The sequence below is a fragment of the Anser cygnoides genome, chromosome 12 (genome assembly GCF_040182565.1).
Source record: "Anser cygnoides isolate HZ-2024a breed goose chromosome 12, Taihu_goose_T2T_genome, whole genome shotgun sequence".
Taxonomy (NCBI): domain Eukaryota; kingdom Metazoa; phylum Chordata; class Aves; order Anseriformes; family Anatidae; genus Anser; species Anser cygnoides.
Window position 1 is genome coordinate 5,094,506 of NC_089884.1, and position 16,075 is coordinate 5,110,580.

Here is a 16,075-nt window from a genome sequence, read left to right on the forward strand (position 1 = left end):
TTTGCAGCCAACTGGAGCCTTACATAAATTGGATGACAGAAACTATTAATGAGGACAACAGCGTCAGGCAGAGGTAGAGACATCAGGGGACTGCAAATACTGGAGGAGAAAACAAAGAAAGAATGATATAAAAGGCAAAAACAAACCAGCAAAGACTTGTTTCACTTGAAAGCAGTGACCTACAAAAAGCATTTAAGAAGTAAAATCAGCAAAGTGAGGCCGCTGCAAGCACAGGACCAAGCACTGTCTATGCACAGACAGCTGGCTACTGGAAAGGAGAAGGAATCAAGAAAACTTGCACCTGGATCTAGGTTGTGAGCTTGAATGCTCTAAAGCTAGAACCTGTCTGAGCTCAAGCTTTCTTTCAAGATCACTTCCAAGGAAAACGAAGACAAAGAAGACCAAGTGAACGCAAAACTGGGAAAACAAACCTTCAGGGAATCCCCACGCTTCTATTAGCGATCAGGAGCCAGCGGTAAGAAGAACGTAGAAAGCCAGCGGTCATTTCAGCAGCTCCCCACACAGTGTTCAGCGCAGATAGGCTGGGCTCGCGTAACCGGGGCACGGTTATCTCAGGGGAGCTGCCTGCCAGCGGCTCTCCCCCTGGCCGGCAGCAGAGGCTAATCCTGCCAGCGCACCCTTCCGCCCGCTAACCCCGGCCAGCTGCAAAACCACAGCCGTCTGCAGGAAGCACCGGCCCTTGGCAGAGGCCAAGAAGCATCCCGCGTTCCTCCCTCTCATCATCCAGGCTTGCACTGAGAAAGGCAGCCCTCAGAAGCATTTCTTTCTTATGGGAAGAAGGGGGGAGTTTTGCAGCTGGGGTGACAGACGCCCAGCCGCCTGCCTCCATGGCCGCCCCGATGTACTCAGGGCACTGCACGTTTCTGAGGTTTGGGGCAACCAGCACCGAAGTTACACTTTGTAACCGTGGAGGGAACTGCAATCCACTGACAGGAGCTGCCCACACATTTATGGTCTGGTCTGATGTGTGCTCCTGGAGGCCAGCACCTCCACACCACCACCTGCCTCTGCGTACTGCAGCTGAGGGCTTAGCCAGTACAACAAAGAGGAGAGAAAGAGACACAAAAGACCTTCAGAGTGTTTTTTTTTCCCATTTAATTAAGTTTTTCTTACTCTCAGCCTTGCCCGCAGAGCACACCGGGTTCTCCGCCACCACCTCCGACAGCTCCAAAGCCCTGCAAGTGCTCCGCCTGCCGCTGCCCCCGGCAGTCAGCGATGAAGCTAGGAAATGTCCGACGTGCTTCACCCCCATCTATCTGCATAACCACCACTTCGGGCCCCTGGGGGTTCGCCGTGTTCAGCCCCAGCTGTGCTACAAATTCTGCTCCCAGGCAGAAGGGCTTTAGCAGGTATGGCACAAGGTTTGGGGCTTTTTGCGCAATCAGGGCCTCCCGTTGTTTTCACAACGCAGGAGAAAAGCACTTTAGAGAACAGGGAAGTGTGGCAGTAACAGCTGTAGAAGACGCAGGAAGATTAGAACTTGTTGTAGCTTATTTCTTTGTTACTCCAATGAGCAGGAAGAATAGCTACTTGAAGAATGCCTGCTGTAGGTGGTACTTCTGTGCGGTTCTGGGTTTGGTTTGGTTTTGCTTTTAAAGATGCCTTGACCCTGGTACTGTGTTCTGAGGGACCTTATATCCGAATCTGGGGATGCAAATATTCCCTCAGAAAGGAAAAGCCAACCAGGGTCATCTACAGTACCAACTTTACTCACAGGATTCATTTCGACAGTTTCAAAAGGACTGCTCACAGGAGGAAAATTGTACAAGAGATTAAATGCCTGCATATACACAGCTTCGGTCAACGTCAGTGTAAAGTAATGTACAAATACACAGCAAGGGAATTATTTTTTTCTGCACCCAAACTACTTCATTTCTTAGCCAAGAGTAGGAAGACGGTTTGTCATTAAAAAACAGTGAATTTCTAAAAACTAGTGGTTTTTTTTTCTAGGAAAAATAGGAAATCCAACACTTGTTGCATGCCAGTATCACAGCTAACATAAATATTCACGGCTCCACTGATACCAACATGCCTACAGCAACCAGCAACTACAGAAAATTTGTCATTTTCATCACACCATGCGTGCCATGCCACCGAGTTTCTCTAACAGTAAGCTAGCAGCTCAGCATCCCTCGTTACTGCCATGTACGTCACTCAGAAGAATACAAGAACAGGCTTGTCCACGTGGAAAAAATTCCCAGATTTCTCCTTACACCAGCATCTTTCACACATGGGATTCTGCCATCTGAAAAGATGTTGCAATAAGTGGGATTTAAAGATCCAGATTCTGCTTTTAACTCTTCCTGGGTTTACTACGTGTTTCTCTCTCTTTCCCTTGCTTGCTCTCTGGTCAGCAGAAAGTGGTTTTGTTTTGCTTTCCTCCAGCTGATACCCATTACGGGGGCTCCTTCCCAGATTTGCTGCTTGTGAAATTACACTCTGATTTTTCCCAATTACCTTCGATAGGTTATTCCAGCTATTTTACTATGAGTAGCAGAACGCCCTTGAACAACATGCACGCAGCACCCTAAACGCACATCGTGCTTTACAAACTCAAAGCAGGAAGACAACAGCACAAAGAGGCCGGTCTATTACTGATACTGAGGAGCTCACACTTCTTCAAAGGCTAAATTTAGTTTATATTTCCCTGGCCTATAGAGCTCGTGTCCAGCGAAACAGCTCCAGCAACACCCCCTCTTGCACCTGCTAGCCTAACTGCAGGAAAGGAAGAAGAAAAAATCCACAAGAGCTGAGTGCTTCGCATCGGAAGGACCAGGGACTGGATCAGCTGGCGAGAGGCAGGAGAACATCGCGCTGCATCGCACACGGAGATGGCTTCTCCATGCGATCCCAGCCCAGATGAAGCCCTTTGCTGCCTGAGAACCAAATAATCCTCCTCTGAAACCCAGGTAGCTGCATCCTGTTATCATGATCGGATTTCCTAAGAGGAGCTGCATCACCTCCGGCACTTTGTCAGTTCTCATGTGTTAAAATAGGCTGGGATGGGTCAGTGCTGCTATGGGAGGACATTAGGATGATGTAAGGAAAGGTAATGGCACTCTTCCTTCTCTGACTCATCCCTGTGCAGTAACAAGCCAGAAATAGACCTTGGTCACAGCAGACGGGGGGGATGAGAGCTTGAACATGGACTTGAACTCTCTCGTGGCATTTATCACGCGTGGCACAGACAAACACACGGAGGATGTCTTAACACGACGCTCCGACATCCCCTTACGGGACTGCTGGGAGCAAATTTCCATTCTAAGGGAAATTCCCGTTGTCCAAAGTTTTCTTCTGCTTCAAATCAGTGAAAAAGAAATGAAATTTTAAACTTCTCTGCAAAATGAAAGATCTGGAAAACCTGTAATTCATTAACCACTACAATGCTTCATTTTATGTCAAACCATGTCAATAGTATCCCATGGTTTTAAAGAATTCAGAAAAATAGCACATACAAAAACAAATAAAACTGAAAGTAATCAGAAATATAAATTGGGGGGAAAGTCAAAAGAGTTCATTTGAACATTTTCTTGTATTTAAAACTCATTTAGATCGACTCTTTGGGGGTGGGGGAGGAGAACAAAACCACAAACAGATTTCACCACAAGTGCACTTCAGAAGAAACATTATTGGGAACGTGTTTTGGACTAGTTTTACTTGTTCCGCTATCACACGCTTCCTGATAGCAGAGTCTGACATTACACCAGAGCGTGCTGCTGCTTAGACTAGCACGGCAGAATGATTTTATAGAAGATTTGAAGTCCCGATTTCTCATGAATATATTGAAGTCTCTTGGAAATCTGAAAATAACTGAAGCATGCAAGGGCTAATTTCTCAGCATCTCAGTTTCCCAGTACCTCGGTGAATAAATCTTTTGGATACTTAAGAGTATTTGTCACATATAACAGAGAATTTCTGCTGAACGCAGTTACTAGGTAAATCCATTTCTTGCATCTTGATTTCTTAAGTATACTTAACTTTCGGTAAACTTTTGGATCTGTGAATACACATTACAGCCGTATATGGGGAATCTATTTTTATACTTCCTCTGATCTGGCCACATTTGATGAATCCAGACACTACTAGGGACTAAATCATACTAAAAACATTTTCAATGTTTGTATTTTCAATTATGTTGAAATATCCATAGAGTTATACTGTAATGCGATCCAGTCTGCACAGACGGTCAACAGTAAACAGAAGAACAGCTCATTCCGTTTATCAGTTCCTAGGAGGTTACACAAAGACACCAAGCTTTTAGAAGAAAATACCAAAACATCCACACTAAGATGCTAATTTCTTACAAATGTAATTATTTGTGGGTTTTGTCTGTTTGTTTTAAAGAAACACGTGGCAGGCTGCTCCAGATTCAGCTGTGCATGCCCTACCAAATTCCCTTTAAACTCAGCAGGGAGCTGTGGGTTCAAGTTATCTTCTTTCCTATGAAGGAGGCCAGTAGAGGCAGCCACCAGAAGCTACGGCACAAAGACTTAAAAACCGAATTTTGAAAGTCAGATGCAACTATTCTAGCTGTTGAAACAGACAGAAACATAATCGCTAGCACCGCTAAGCAAATTTATGGAAAAGCAGAGTCAAAATTATCTCAAGAAAAAATCACAATCATCCACCTTGACAAATGAGTTTCTCTCTAATTAATTCAATTAATGGATTAGGCAAGGAAGATTTCATCAATAATGAAGACCCTAATCTAGCTGTTGGGAAACCGTGGTTTGTCTGCCTGCCTTCCCTGGTGTCACGCACTGGAGAGGCTTTTCAAACCACAGAATCAGGACTCTGGTGGACTTGCAGCAGCCTGTCTGACATTCAGACTCCCTATGCTCCCTGGAAACGCCTAAAATCAGTAAGACATTTTGAGCCACAGAAATGTGCTAGGCGCCAAGCACAGGCATGTGCATATGCATTGTGTGCAACAGGCCACGCATCTGTGCTCCAAGGACATGTGAAAAAATGCACAACTGCTACCTATGCACCAGCAGAGCCCATGTCCATGAGGTTACATGTCCTCAGGTCGTCCCAAACTTACTTGAGCTGCACTGGGGGAATGGCTGCAGCCTCCATCTGCAGGGCTGCAAAACGCCAGATTACATCAGTGAGGTAAATGAAAAAGAGCTCCAGAAATATACTCCACAAAGGATGTGGCCATGAATATTTCCACATACACCTCTACCCATTCCTGAGTGACGGTGTATTTGCTATGTTGAAAATCACCAAAACCTCATGATATTTTTATGACATTCCAAAGCTGTTCCAAACCCCAAGCACAGGAACCACGTGAAGGGCTGAAGTCAGGTTCTGTGCTCTCTGAGCCACTGGTAAACAGCTCTGCACACAAATGGGCCCATCAGCCTGTCTGAAATGAAGGCAAAGGAGAGCTGGAGTAATAATAGCACGACGCAGTCTTCCTCGTATTGGTTTCCCAACTCAGAGACAATTTTGTTTCATGCTCCTACAGACATCTGTGCTATGCAGAACACAGGTCAGCTCAGCACCTAGCCCCAGGCTGCTAAATGATGCCACTCGGGTTATTTCCTCATTAACTGCAGATCCAGCCAGTTCAGAAGAGCTTTGTCGAAGCCCTCCCTGGATACAGATGGTGCCATGTGCTCTGTGGCCCTATAGGGCCTCCTGCCACCCATTCACCGATGAAACATAATGAAATGCTGGCCTATGTACCATGGTTCTCGCAGACAAACCATCCAGTAGACATGGTCATCACAGTCATTGACTATGCTATCACGTATCATTCATTGCATTCCCATTTTTTTAACCCATTGAACTATATTTCCTGCAAAAGTGGTACAGTGAAAGTGTCCACACCCAAACACCCAAGATCCATTACGATCAATCTTTTGAAGTTGTTCAGAGCTTTCCAAGAAAAATATCCTATGCAACTTTTCATGAGTTACCACAGTTTAAACTGATCTTTCCTTCACAGTTTCTGCAGGAATCGCTCACCCAGTCTGTTCACAATCCCAGTTATGCAAAGTGCATATACACAACCATAACTGTATTCAACTGACAAAAAAACAAATTCCCAAAGGATAACAGCTATCAGTTTGTCTTTGTGACAATGCTGAGAACCCTATATGAGCTAAGCTGGAGTCAATTTAGTCTTTTTCAAGTTACGAATGGGGGCAATCAGCTTGGTTTTCAGTTATTTTTCTTTTCCTACTCCAAACTAGCTTCAGAGGTCAGGGCTGTGGAGTGTACTTCTGTCACTAATGACCTACAAAGTCCCACAAAGCCTCACAAGTGGATGAAAAAATCTGGAATAGTGTAAACGCAGCATCTTCTGTTGGAAAACAGCACTTAGAGAACTACCAGATGTAGACAACCATACAAATATACACCCTCAATTGAAACCTTTCAGTGAAGGCCAGATATCTTTTAAAAAATACCTGTTAGTTCCAGTGCCAGCTATGGTTTTCCTGTACAAATTGGAGGATGATCTTTTTGATTTGTTTCACTCAGGAATAAATGTATAAATAGACTTGTTCCAGGCCCAAATTAATGCGCCTTTCCACAGAGCACTATTTTGATGCATAAAACCATCAAGAGGATTAAATCATTGTGCCCCACAGTTCTCATTCTGACTGTCAAGTAACCTGGAGAGTTTCAGAGGTATCACTCTGAGCAAATTTGCTGGCAGGTAGATAACTTGACAGCACTATGTTCTCTGCCTTTTCTGAGTCCAGCTAATTAGGACTAGATTTCCTGAACAGAAAATAAAAATTCAAGGAGATTCATAGTTAGAAAATGAGATTTGTAGTTCTGTGTTTACTGTACCTGCAGTAAGACAGTACCCCCCGGGATTGTGAGCTGTAAACAGTACTTAGGGGCGTTCTCCCAGGACAGCAGTTGAACATCTTCAATAGCACTGTAGGAAATGGAGTTTTCCATGTACCCAGTTGGCTGCAGAAAAACAAGAGAGAGGAAAAAAATGTTTACTTAGTCATCAGAAGTTTCACAATTTCAAAGTAAGAACAGCACTATCAAAATTACTCTTGATGTTGAAAGTATCTGCAATATATCTAATTGTAGAACAAAATACCCACACTAGCAATTCAGCAGCGAGATCAGTCCAGCCACTGTCATCCAACTTGTTTGTGTGTTAAGAACACCCACATAAAAACAAACCCAGGCCAGACACAGGTGCATGAAACACCAAAATGCCAAACTGAATTTGTTTTGGATCCAAAATCAATGAAACCTAATTTCAAGTTGAGCTGAGCTATGAAGGTGCCCTGGCCATACGCTTGCAATCAATGTGAAAAGAAGCGTCTCAATCCTACAGACAGAACAGAAGTATACTGTATTTAGGTGGCTTTATTCCGCATTCTTCTTCATCTCTCTGGCTGCCCTCACCTCTTAAACTCATAAGCAGAAGCAGAGCAACCGGACCTACTCATCGCAGCCCATACACAAGTACCAGTCTCCTGCAGAGACTGCTGATGGCCAGTTTCAAGCGAAAGTTACAATTAAAACATAAATAACTAACTGCGCATTGCAATTACATGTACAACGTAAATTGATAGTAGCAAAGAAACCAAGCTAAACACGAAACTCCTCATTAGCATCCCCGTAACTCGCAGGCATTACAGAAGTACAATTATATCTGAAGTGGAGATAAGCTGAAATAACACATATACACGAGCAAACATAAAATTATGTCCTAAACATGAATAAATACACAGATACAGGTGTGTACCTATTGAGAATGCATATATACACTATACTTTATGCAAGCCTTCATGTATTTGAAGTAGCTGCAGTATTTAACAGATGTCACTTATTTTGCTGTGCTATCGTGTAAGCCAACCGATTGGTATTGCTGTGGCAGAGTAACTGTTTTTCTCTACAAACGCTGATTAATCCCACCACGTGGATAAGCCCTCGCGTTGGCCACATCTTGAGAGAATGGAGCTCGTTACGCTTGTGAATAATTTTCTTACCATTACTGGTTTGCATCTAACTGAAACTTCTCAAACTTACTCCCACTGTGCTCAGTACATAAGTTATTTTTAGTTGCCAGTCTTGAAATAAAGAAAGCAAGGGAGGAACCACATCTACTTCGGGGCAAACAGGGCCACCTCCGAACATCACAACATGGGATTCCTGGGGGCGAGTGTGAAATAAGCAAATGGCATTTGGAAGGTCTCTGCTTTTTATTGGTACGGCTTTCTTCCATAAGTTAAGTGGGTGGTGCATCTGGAAGTCCTACCTTTACGTTACACACTTCATGTGTGTCCCTAAGGGCGTAAGGAGCATCGGCCTAAACGCAACGGGGCCCTGTCATGCGGCCTTGATGCTTCAAAGAGCTGGTCGCCTTTTCAGCCAGAATATTCAGCAAGCCTACGAACTACAGAAAGGTTTATTTTACACGAGGCCTCACTGAAAACAAATTTCAGTGTCTCCTTAACGAAACCCTTGTTATGCAGGAAGCATGATAAACTTCTGCTTATTCATTTACCCACAATATTGTTCTACACTAGTGACTGGAATCCCAGTGGCTTAATGCTGATACTGTACGTCACGCGTTGCCTACTGGAGAGTAATTATCTTGTTCTCACAGGAAGCTGAAGGCCCAGGATCCTTCAGTAATAAGCATTACAACACTCAGGGAAAAATATGAAAACAGCCAGCATAAAATCTAGTATGCTCAGGAGGCACAGTTATCAAAAACATGCTCTGAAAGACTGGAGAGGGGAGAAATCCAGGACTAGTAAATGCAAATATAAAATTAAGTGAATCAAAGCAATTTAAATGTCTCTCTCAGGAAGGTGCTGACTGCCCTTAATACCCTCCATTAACTTCAAAGAGGACGTGAAGAACTCTCACAGGACCTGTTCCCAAGAGAAGCCTCCTCTACACCTTAAAGTGTCCATTCAAACAACAGCGAAGACAACCGATCCCGTTCAACTGCAGCTCTTACAAATGACTTCATCCCACACATAAATCCTGCATAAACTTTTCTTTAAGGAGAAGGGAGTAACACTGAGCTCTGCAGTCTGCAAAGGATGAGAAGACTGCCTAACCTATAAGGTGAATTACAGAGGTGGCTAATTCCTCCAGATGAAAGCGTTAGGCCACTGGGGTGGTTTACACAGCACTCTGTACGATCCCACCTCCAAACTTTCTACCCAGCCACACCTCACACAAAGCCTCACTACAATTGTTGCCCATCCTATTCAAAAACCCAACAGCCCAAACCTCCTTTAATCCCCGTAAGCACTGCCATATGCATTGTTTCTGTTTACCTTTCAAACACCACGCTCTAGAAAGTGAGGTATTTTCAGAGCTGGTGTTTTTGGAGTTAAAACACGCTATAGACAGTTTCACCTCTGTTTTGCAACAGAAAGTCTAGAGCTAACGATTTGTTACTGCACAGAGCTCCTGAAACGGTGCTTGCAGATGCTGTTGAACACAGAGGATCACTCTCCCACATTAGGGCCGTGCAGAAATGCCCTAAAAGAGAAACCGAAATAGGACAGGAGGCCTCCCAGCGCTGCCAGGGGCTCGGCTGAGATGCTCGATGCAGAGACCAGTGCAGCAGCTCCATGGAGGCCAGCCCCAATGTCAGTGTCCTTTCCCTAATCCCTGGGCACACACAGATGCAGGACAGTGGTGTTCCCTCATTGTGTTTTCACAAGACCAAGCACGGTTCAGCCGTTTATCAGGAAATGTCCCGAGGTAAAACCACAGCCTGAGTCACTGGTTCCTCTTAAAACACAGGCGATTTTGACATTCAGGTATGTGAATGTCAATCACCGTGAATCATTGTGGTTGATAAATAAGCACTGCAAGCCTCGAAGCCTCTCATTTTCCAGCAGGTCTTGCTTGCACAACCCCCCAGAAGCTGCATCCTCACCCACGGCTCGCTCCATGGGGAATTCAACTCATACATGCAAGACCAGAAATGCGTATTCACGCATTTGAGAATACCTAAAAAAGAAGTGAGACCGACCCTCGGTGGATCACCATGAAGCATCTGGCATCCATCCTGGTTTTATGCAACATCCTCACCTCCACACGCCTGCTTTGCCTCTGCCCGTACAAATACTTGTTTGGCTGTGGTGTCAGGCCGATCAGGGCACTGATCCTGCTTTTGCCAAAATACCTTTTATCTGGTTCAGTCCCATTTGTAACATGAAACAGAAACTGGCATGTTAACATAACGTAGGGGGCAGCACATCATGGGGCAGGGAGCGAGCAGTGAGGACCAGAGTATTGCAGTCTAATTATTGGCATGAGACATTTCACAGTCCAAAACCACAGCATCTTTGAGGAGTAATATATCACACTCAGTTGAAAACGCCTTTAGTCAAGAAAATAATAATTCTTAATATTATAGCTGTCATTTTTGAAGGGAGATTTATATTTCTTGGCAAAGCCTGAAATCTATCACATGAGGCAAGATAATGCACTCTTCTCATTCACTCTACAAAATTAATCCTGACTTAGGAAACTTTGGCCTGAGAATCTACGTGTGTCGGTTTACAGATTTACAGTCACAGCTTTAACTTCTGGCTAACTATTTGCTGTTGAAAATGCTCTGGAAAACTGTAAGAGACTCATAAATGAAAAAGAAATGTATTACAACAAACAAAAACCCTAAGTCAAGGAAACATTTTCTCTTCACATTAGCCTTTAGCCTGCTAACGAAATATGCAACTTTTCCGTTGGGAAATCAGGTATGTTTTAAACTCAGTGAGAACTTTGCCTTTTTTTCAGTTCCGCAAAGATTTATTAATCATACAGCTTTGAAACAACTTGGGTCCAGAATAGCCACACACCAAAACCTACTATAAATCAAATCGTGGGGGAATCCAGCACTCCCAAAACTGGAAGAACATTTAGGCTCGTGTAAGGCTAGTTTTCTCTTAGCATTTCTGGGAAAAGTCAGCAGCAGAAGACTGCTCAATAATGCAAAAATCTGCCCACTTGTTTCCATGGGAAATTCTAAAAGGGAAAGAATAAACATGACGTCCATTGTTAATATGAGGCTTGTAGGCACTTACTCATATAATAACGTACTAAACCTTCAGCTGCATATTTTCCAAAGAAAGCATCTAGAAAAGATGAATTCTACAAATATAGATGGTTATTTGCATTAAAACATATTTGGACTGACAACTCCCACCGACATAACAACAATAAAGAATGATTTTCCCAATTAAATACTCTAGCTGGTGGGAGGAAATGGGGCTGTTCCAGCCCCTTGCTCTTCCACTCTCAGGTGCTTATTTCTCTCTTGGCTGCTTTTAGGAAGAAGCATGTTGCTGTGTCCCAGGACAATGAGCACACTGTACTGCATGTAAGTTTGCCATACCCAAACAAGACTAGGTCTTGAACAACATGTAGGAAGAGTTGATTGCTCTCAAAACTTTGATGGGGGTGGAGACTCTTCACTCTGCACAGTGAAGGGTAATGGACTCTGAAACTGCTGAAAACAATGGATGACTTGAAATAAATCTCTGTTAAGAGACATCCACGGCTCCAGAGAACACCCCTGCAAATGTAGCTATTTCAGATAAGAGCAATTAACATCTTTGTTCATTAACTATATAACCTATCCGAAGACATTCATCAAGTTAAGCAATTAGTAGTACTACGCCACAATATGCAGCACAGTACGATTTGTCTCACTCTTGATTTGGAAGAATTTACTGCCATGTACACTTGTCAGAATGACTTGCAAGAACTAAAAGTCACTGTTAACCTCGTGAAGATGAATGTAATAGGAAAACAGAAAGGCTACCAGCGGTGAGACACCCAGCTCTGTCCCAAAGCTGCACAAAGGAATTTTGGAGCTTCCTTGGAACAACTTTCTTACCTACCATACTTCCCTGCCCCCTGGCCTGCCTCCATCATCACCATTCCCCTTCTAGCCTCACTGACAAGCTGGAGGTTTCATGTGTTACACCATAAAAAGAGATCTCGCTTGTTCCACGCATCGGGAGTAGGAACGCACTGGGGACAAGGGTGGCCAATCCAGGGGCGCCTGTGGAAGCCTCTCCTTGGGGTGAATCTCCATTCTTTCTGCTTGGAGTCCCTTTTTTCCCTACCTGTCTAAAAGTGCAGTAGGGATGCTTGTTGGGGTTTTGGATGGTTGGTTTTGGAGCTTTTTCATACATGGAAACCCATGTGAACACAGTCGTCCAAACCCTCAGGGCACAGTGGTCCAAATCCTCTACCCATCTATGTCAGCTGAAGCCAAGGGTACACTAGCACAAAATTAATTACAGGAGGAAGAGGAAGGGTTCTTCCTACCACGTTTATTTTTGTGTGGGTGACTGTGTGTATAAACACCCATGCGTGTATGTGTGTGTGTAAATGTACACACATACACCTGTCTTTTGTATAGCTACAGAGATAATAAAACACAGTAAAAACACATCCTATCTGTGTTTCTCTGGACAAAAACACAGCAGGAATTGTCATATATCCACTGCAAACTAGCTCAATGTTAGTGATAACATTTAACTGAGAGAGGCCACATCCTCAACTGAGCCGATCACCCAAAAGACTTTAGTGGAACTTCACAGATTTATACCAGCTGGGAAGCTGAGTCACAAATTCAACAGAAATTCAACCAAATCAAGCTTTGCAGCTATTTTTTTGCAGCTTCTTTCCTCTAAATATTTAAGACAACCGGGACCGAAGGCTGTTGCATTAATTAACCTTACAAAACTTATAAAAATGTAAGAGCTGCCAGGAAGAAACAGATTATCCCAGGCTGTGCAGAAAAAAAAATAAATAAATTCCAATCTGCAGTGGGTCTGCAGTCTCCATCCTATGGAGCTACAGAAAATGGACAGGACAGAACTGCTCATTTTAGAGCTGAGAAGAAAAAATAAAAATGGTGTTGTCCATGCTAAGAAATATGATCAAGAAAATCACAGAAATCAGAGCAGCTGGCAAAGGGAAGAACTTCAAATTAATTCAGATCTGAAGCAAGTTTAAAGTACAGAACAGAAGTTCATCATTAAGAAGGGAAAATAAGGTCATATTATGGGATATGTACCATGACAGGTGAGTCAAACAAGCAGGAAAAAAGCATTAATTATGTTAACTGAAATGCATATGGAGTTTTTTTAATGAGAAGATTCTTCTCTTTTACTGTCAAAACCAGCTGAAGAACCACTTTTAAGTGCTCAGTTTATTTTACCAACAGAACTATTTGAATTTCTGGGAGGCAAATAAGACGTGTATCTTGAAGACTTTCTGAAGACACCCATCATCACGATGGCCCTAGCCAAGAGTCCATAACAAAAATCAACCGTTTGTCTTTGTGGCAAGCTTAGCATGGCAAAGGGAACACCACCGACACTTCTAGTAATACTGAATGCTTCTTATTTTCGGTGCTGGAGTCTGAAAATCTCTCAGTGTCCTGCTAAGAGGGATGAGAGCCTGCTGTAAGCTGTAGCTGACCCATTGTGGGGCTGGAGGCTGACTGCAGCTTGTCACCGGGATGGCCAGATCCTGGCACGGCTGCCCCAGGCCTGTGAGCAGGAGCCGTGTTTGATGCAACCTCCCAGGCTCAGCAGGACTTTGACAGTCATGAGCTGGACTCGCTGGCCACGTGGAGCACCTCTGTTCTTCAGGCATGTGCTGCAGCCTCCAAAGCCCCGCTGGTTTCAGTGGGGGCAGAGCAGTTTGCAGCTCAGAGAAGGCTCAGAGAGGGCACAGTGACAAAAAGGGATTGCTCATCACCTAGGAATGTATTCCTATATTGCACAGGCTGCCTGGACTGCATTTCTGAAATGCTTTGCAGTTACATAGTATCCCCAATCAAAGGAAAGCAAAGCACTAATAACTGCAAATATTAGCCTCGCAGTGAACTTAGGAAAATTGAGAAGAGGAATCATTATCCCCCGCTTACCAACGTGGAAGAAAATCTCCGCTAAGGTTGCAGCTGCACCATGTTCTCGATCATGCCCTAGGTGACATGAGAACTCTGCAATGTGGGAAAAGAGCTCAGACTTCCTGAGTCCGACCATGTGAACTGGCTCCGAAGGCATCCTCCTCCTTCTCCTCCTCCAAAATTGCACAACCGACCCGTGAGAAGCGCCATTCTTTAACAGGATCACATTTGCTAACCCTCAGCATTAATCACAGCTATTTCACCCTCCCGAGGAGGAAACGCTCAGCAATTTTGACAGGATGGATGGGTTCTTTTTCTACCTTCCTTGAAATTGCTTCAGGGAGGAGGGGACAGGACCAGCCACCACGCGGCAGGGACGTACCTTTCCAGAGTTGCATGGACTTATTGCAGAAGACTGTACGCACACGTTCTTCTGCAGAACAAATGTTAGAGAAATATGGGAAAATCCCTGATTTTTGCCCAGAACACGAAGCATCTAGTGACTGCTAAGCAGATCTTTGCTAAGTCACCATAGCAACTATGATGTGACAGAAAACAAAACTGCATCCACAAACTGCTCTCAAGTCAAGGCTGCTCTCTGTTCTCAGTTCTCTTTCAAGAAGTCAGCCTTGTCACACGCTATGAAACGTTTCAAACGCTGACAAACCAGAGAGAGGAAAAGCACTGGGTGTAAGGACTTCAGGCCAAGCCAGCCATGATCAGTGCTAAACAAAAACGCCACCTTTTGATGATTGTTTCAACCAGAGACAACCCTGAGAGCTGGAAATGAAAGTTCATCAGCTGATTTCAAACACAAAGTTGGTCCCTGGGAAAAAAATCAGTCTGTTAGGTAACTGGAAACGTGGCCATACTGACCTGTACTATGAACAGAAAATCTCTGCTCAGTTGTGTTTTTCAGAACTGGCCTCACCGTTCAGAAATCACCGGTCTAGGTAACGGCAGTCGCACGTTTCTGTTGCATATTGTGCTTGCACACACAGTGGTTTTTGCTTTTGGTTTGCAGATCTCCAAGGGCCTGTTGTTCATTATCTCTACTAGGTCAACAAAAGGTGAAGAAGGAAACCACATCTGCTATCAGCAGGGTCACGTCCGCTGCGCAAGGATCTGCACCTCCCATGGAAAATTTTAGCTGAAAACTGGAAAAGCCTCAGGCAGCTGCAAGGGAAGCAAGGCACTCGTCTGTATTGCCTGCAAGTACAAGGTCCAACCTGGAAGGTGTTCCCAGTCTGAAACGCTCAACTGGTGGAGAAGGTGAGTTACCAGGATCCCACACCCCATCAGAAATGGGGAATTTGACTCCTGGGCTCTGCCGTCCTGACAGCTCTCACCACCATCCTAGTGCACATCCTAGCTCATTTATTACTAAATTTTTTTACAAGATCTAGAAATTAAACCCTTGCAAAACTAAACATAGCATAAATGTGCCATATATTAAGTTCTTGCTCACTTCAACAAGCATTCACCAACACCACTTACCACATCCATGCCTTTCACCTGCAGCCACATGAAAGCGTTAAGACACCAGAGTTGAAAGATTTCCAGTAGCATTTTCCATTTCTTTTTAACACACCTTTAACCCCACAGCTCCCGGGACACCACATCCAACCTCAACCTGATGGACAAGGGTAAGACAGGGATTGCAGTAACCCAGCTGCGCTTCTGAATTCCCGACAGGGGATGCCCAGTACAGAGGAAGGATGAGCAGACCTAGGGTTCCCAGCAAAATAACAGCACAGCTGCCTGCTCTGTGTTAGATAAGAGAAAGCACACATAATGGAGAGATACAAATATTCTGTTATGGCTGGTCTCACTAAACCCTCTGCTGCTAGGGGGAAAAAAGTGAGGACCTCCTGAGGACAAGCAATGGCCACTTGAAATCACCTTCTCCTCCCCTTGCTCCAGGAGGTAAGAAAACACGGCAAAACTTCCAGCACTTTGCTTCGCATCTCATCATTAACAGTAACTCAGACACCTCTGCGTAATTTTAAGCGATACCCAGCTGTCGTGTCTGCAGCAGTGATTTTGGGTCTCTCCCAGAATGACACCCAGGCATGAAGGGAAAGCAAAGCACCGTCTCCGCTCCTCTGCATGAAGCCTCTTGCAAAGCTGTGCCCCACCCGCAGCCTCCTCCACCTTCATCTTCCTCAT

The 16,075-nt window shown here is 44.3% G+C and overlaps 1 protein-coding gene across 1 annotated transcript in view; it reads right to left on the minus strand.

Moving 5' to 3' along the window:
• Window positions 1–16,075, minus strand: part of CMIP (c-Maf inducing protein) — a 128,765-nt gene that overhangs the window by 52,023 nt on the left and 60,667 nt on the right. The window contains 1 exon segment of the mRNA XM_067004753.1: window positions 6,829–6,954. Coding sequence (XP_066860854.1) covers window positions 6,829–6,954 — 126 coding nt within the window.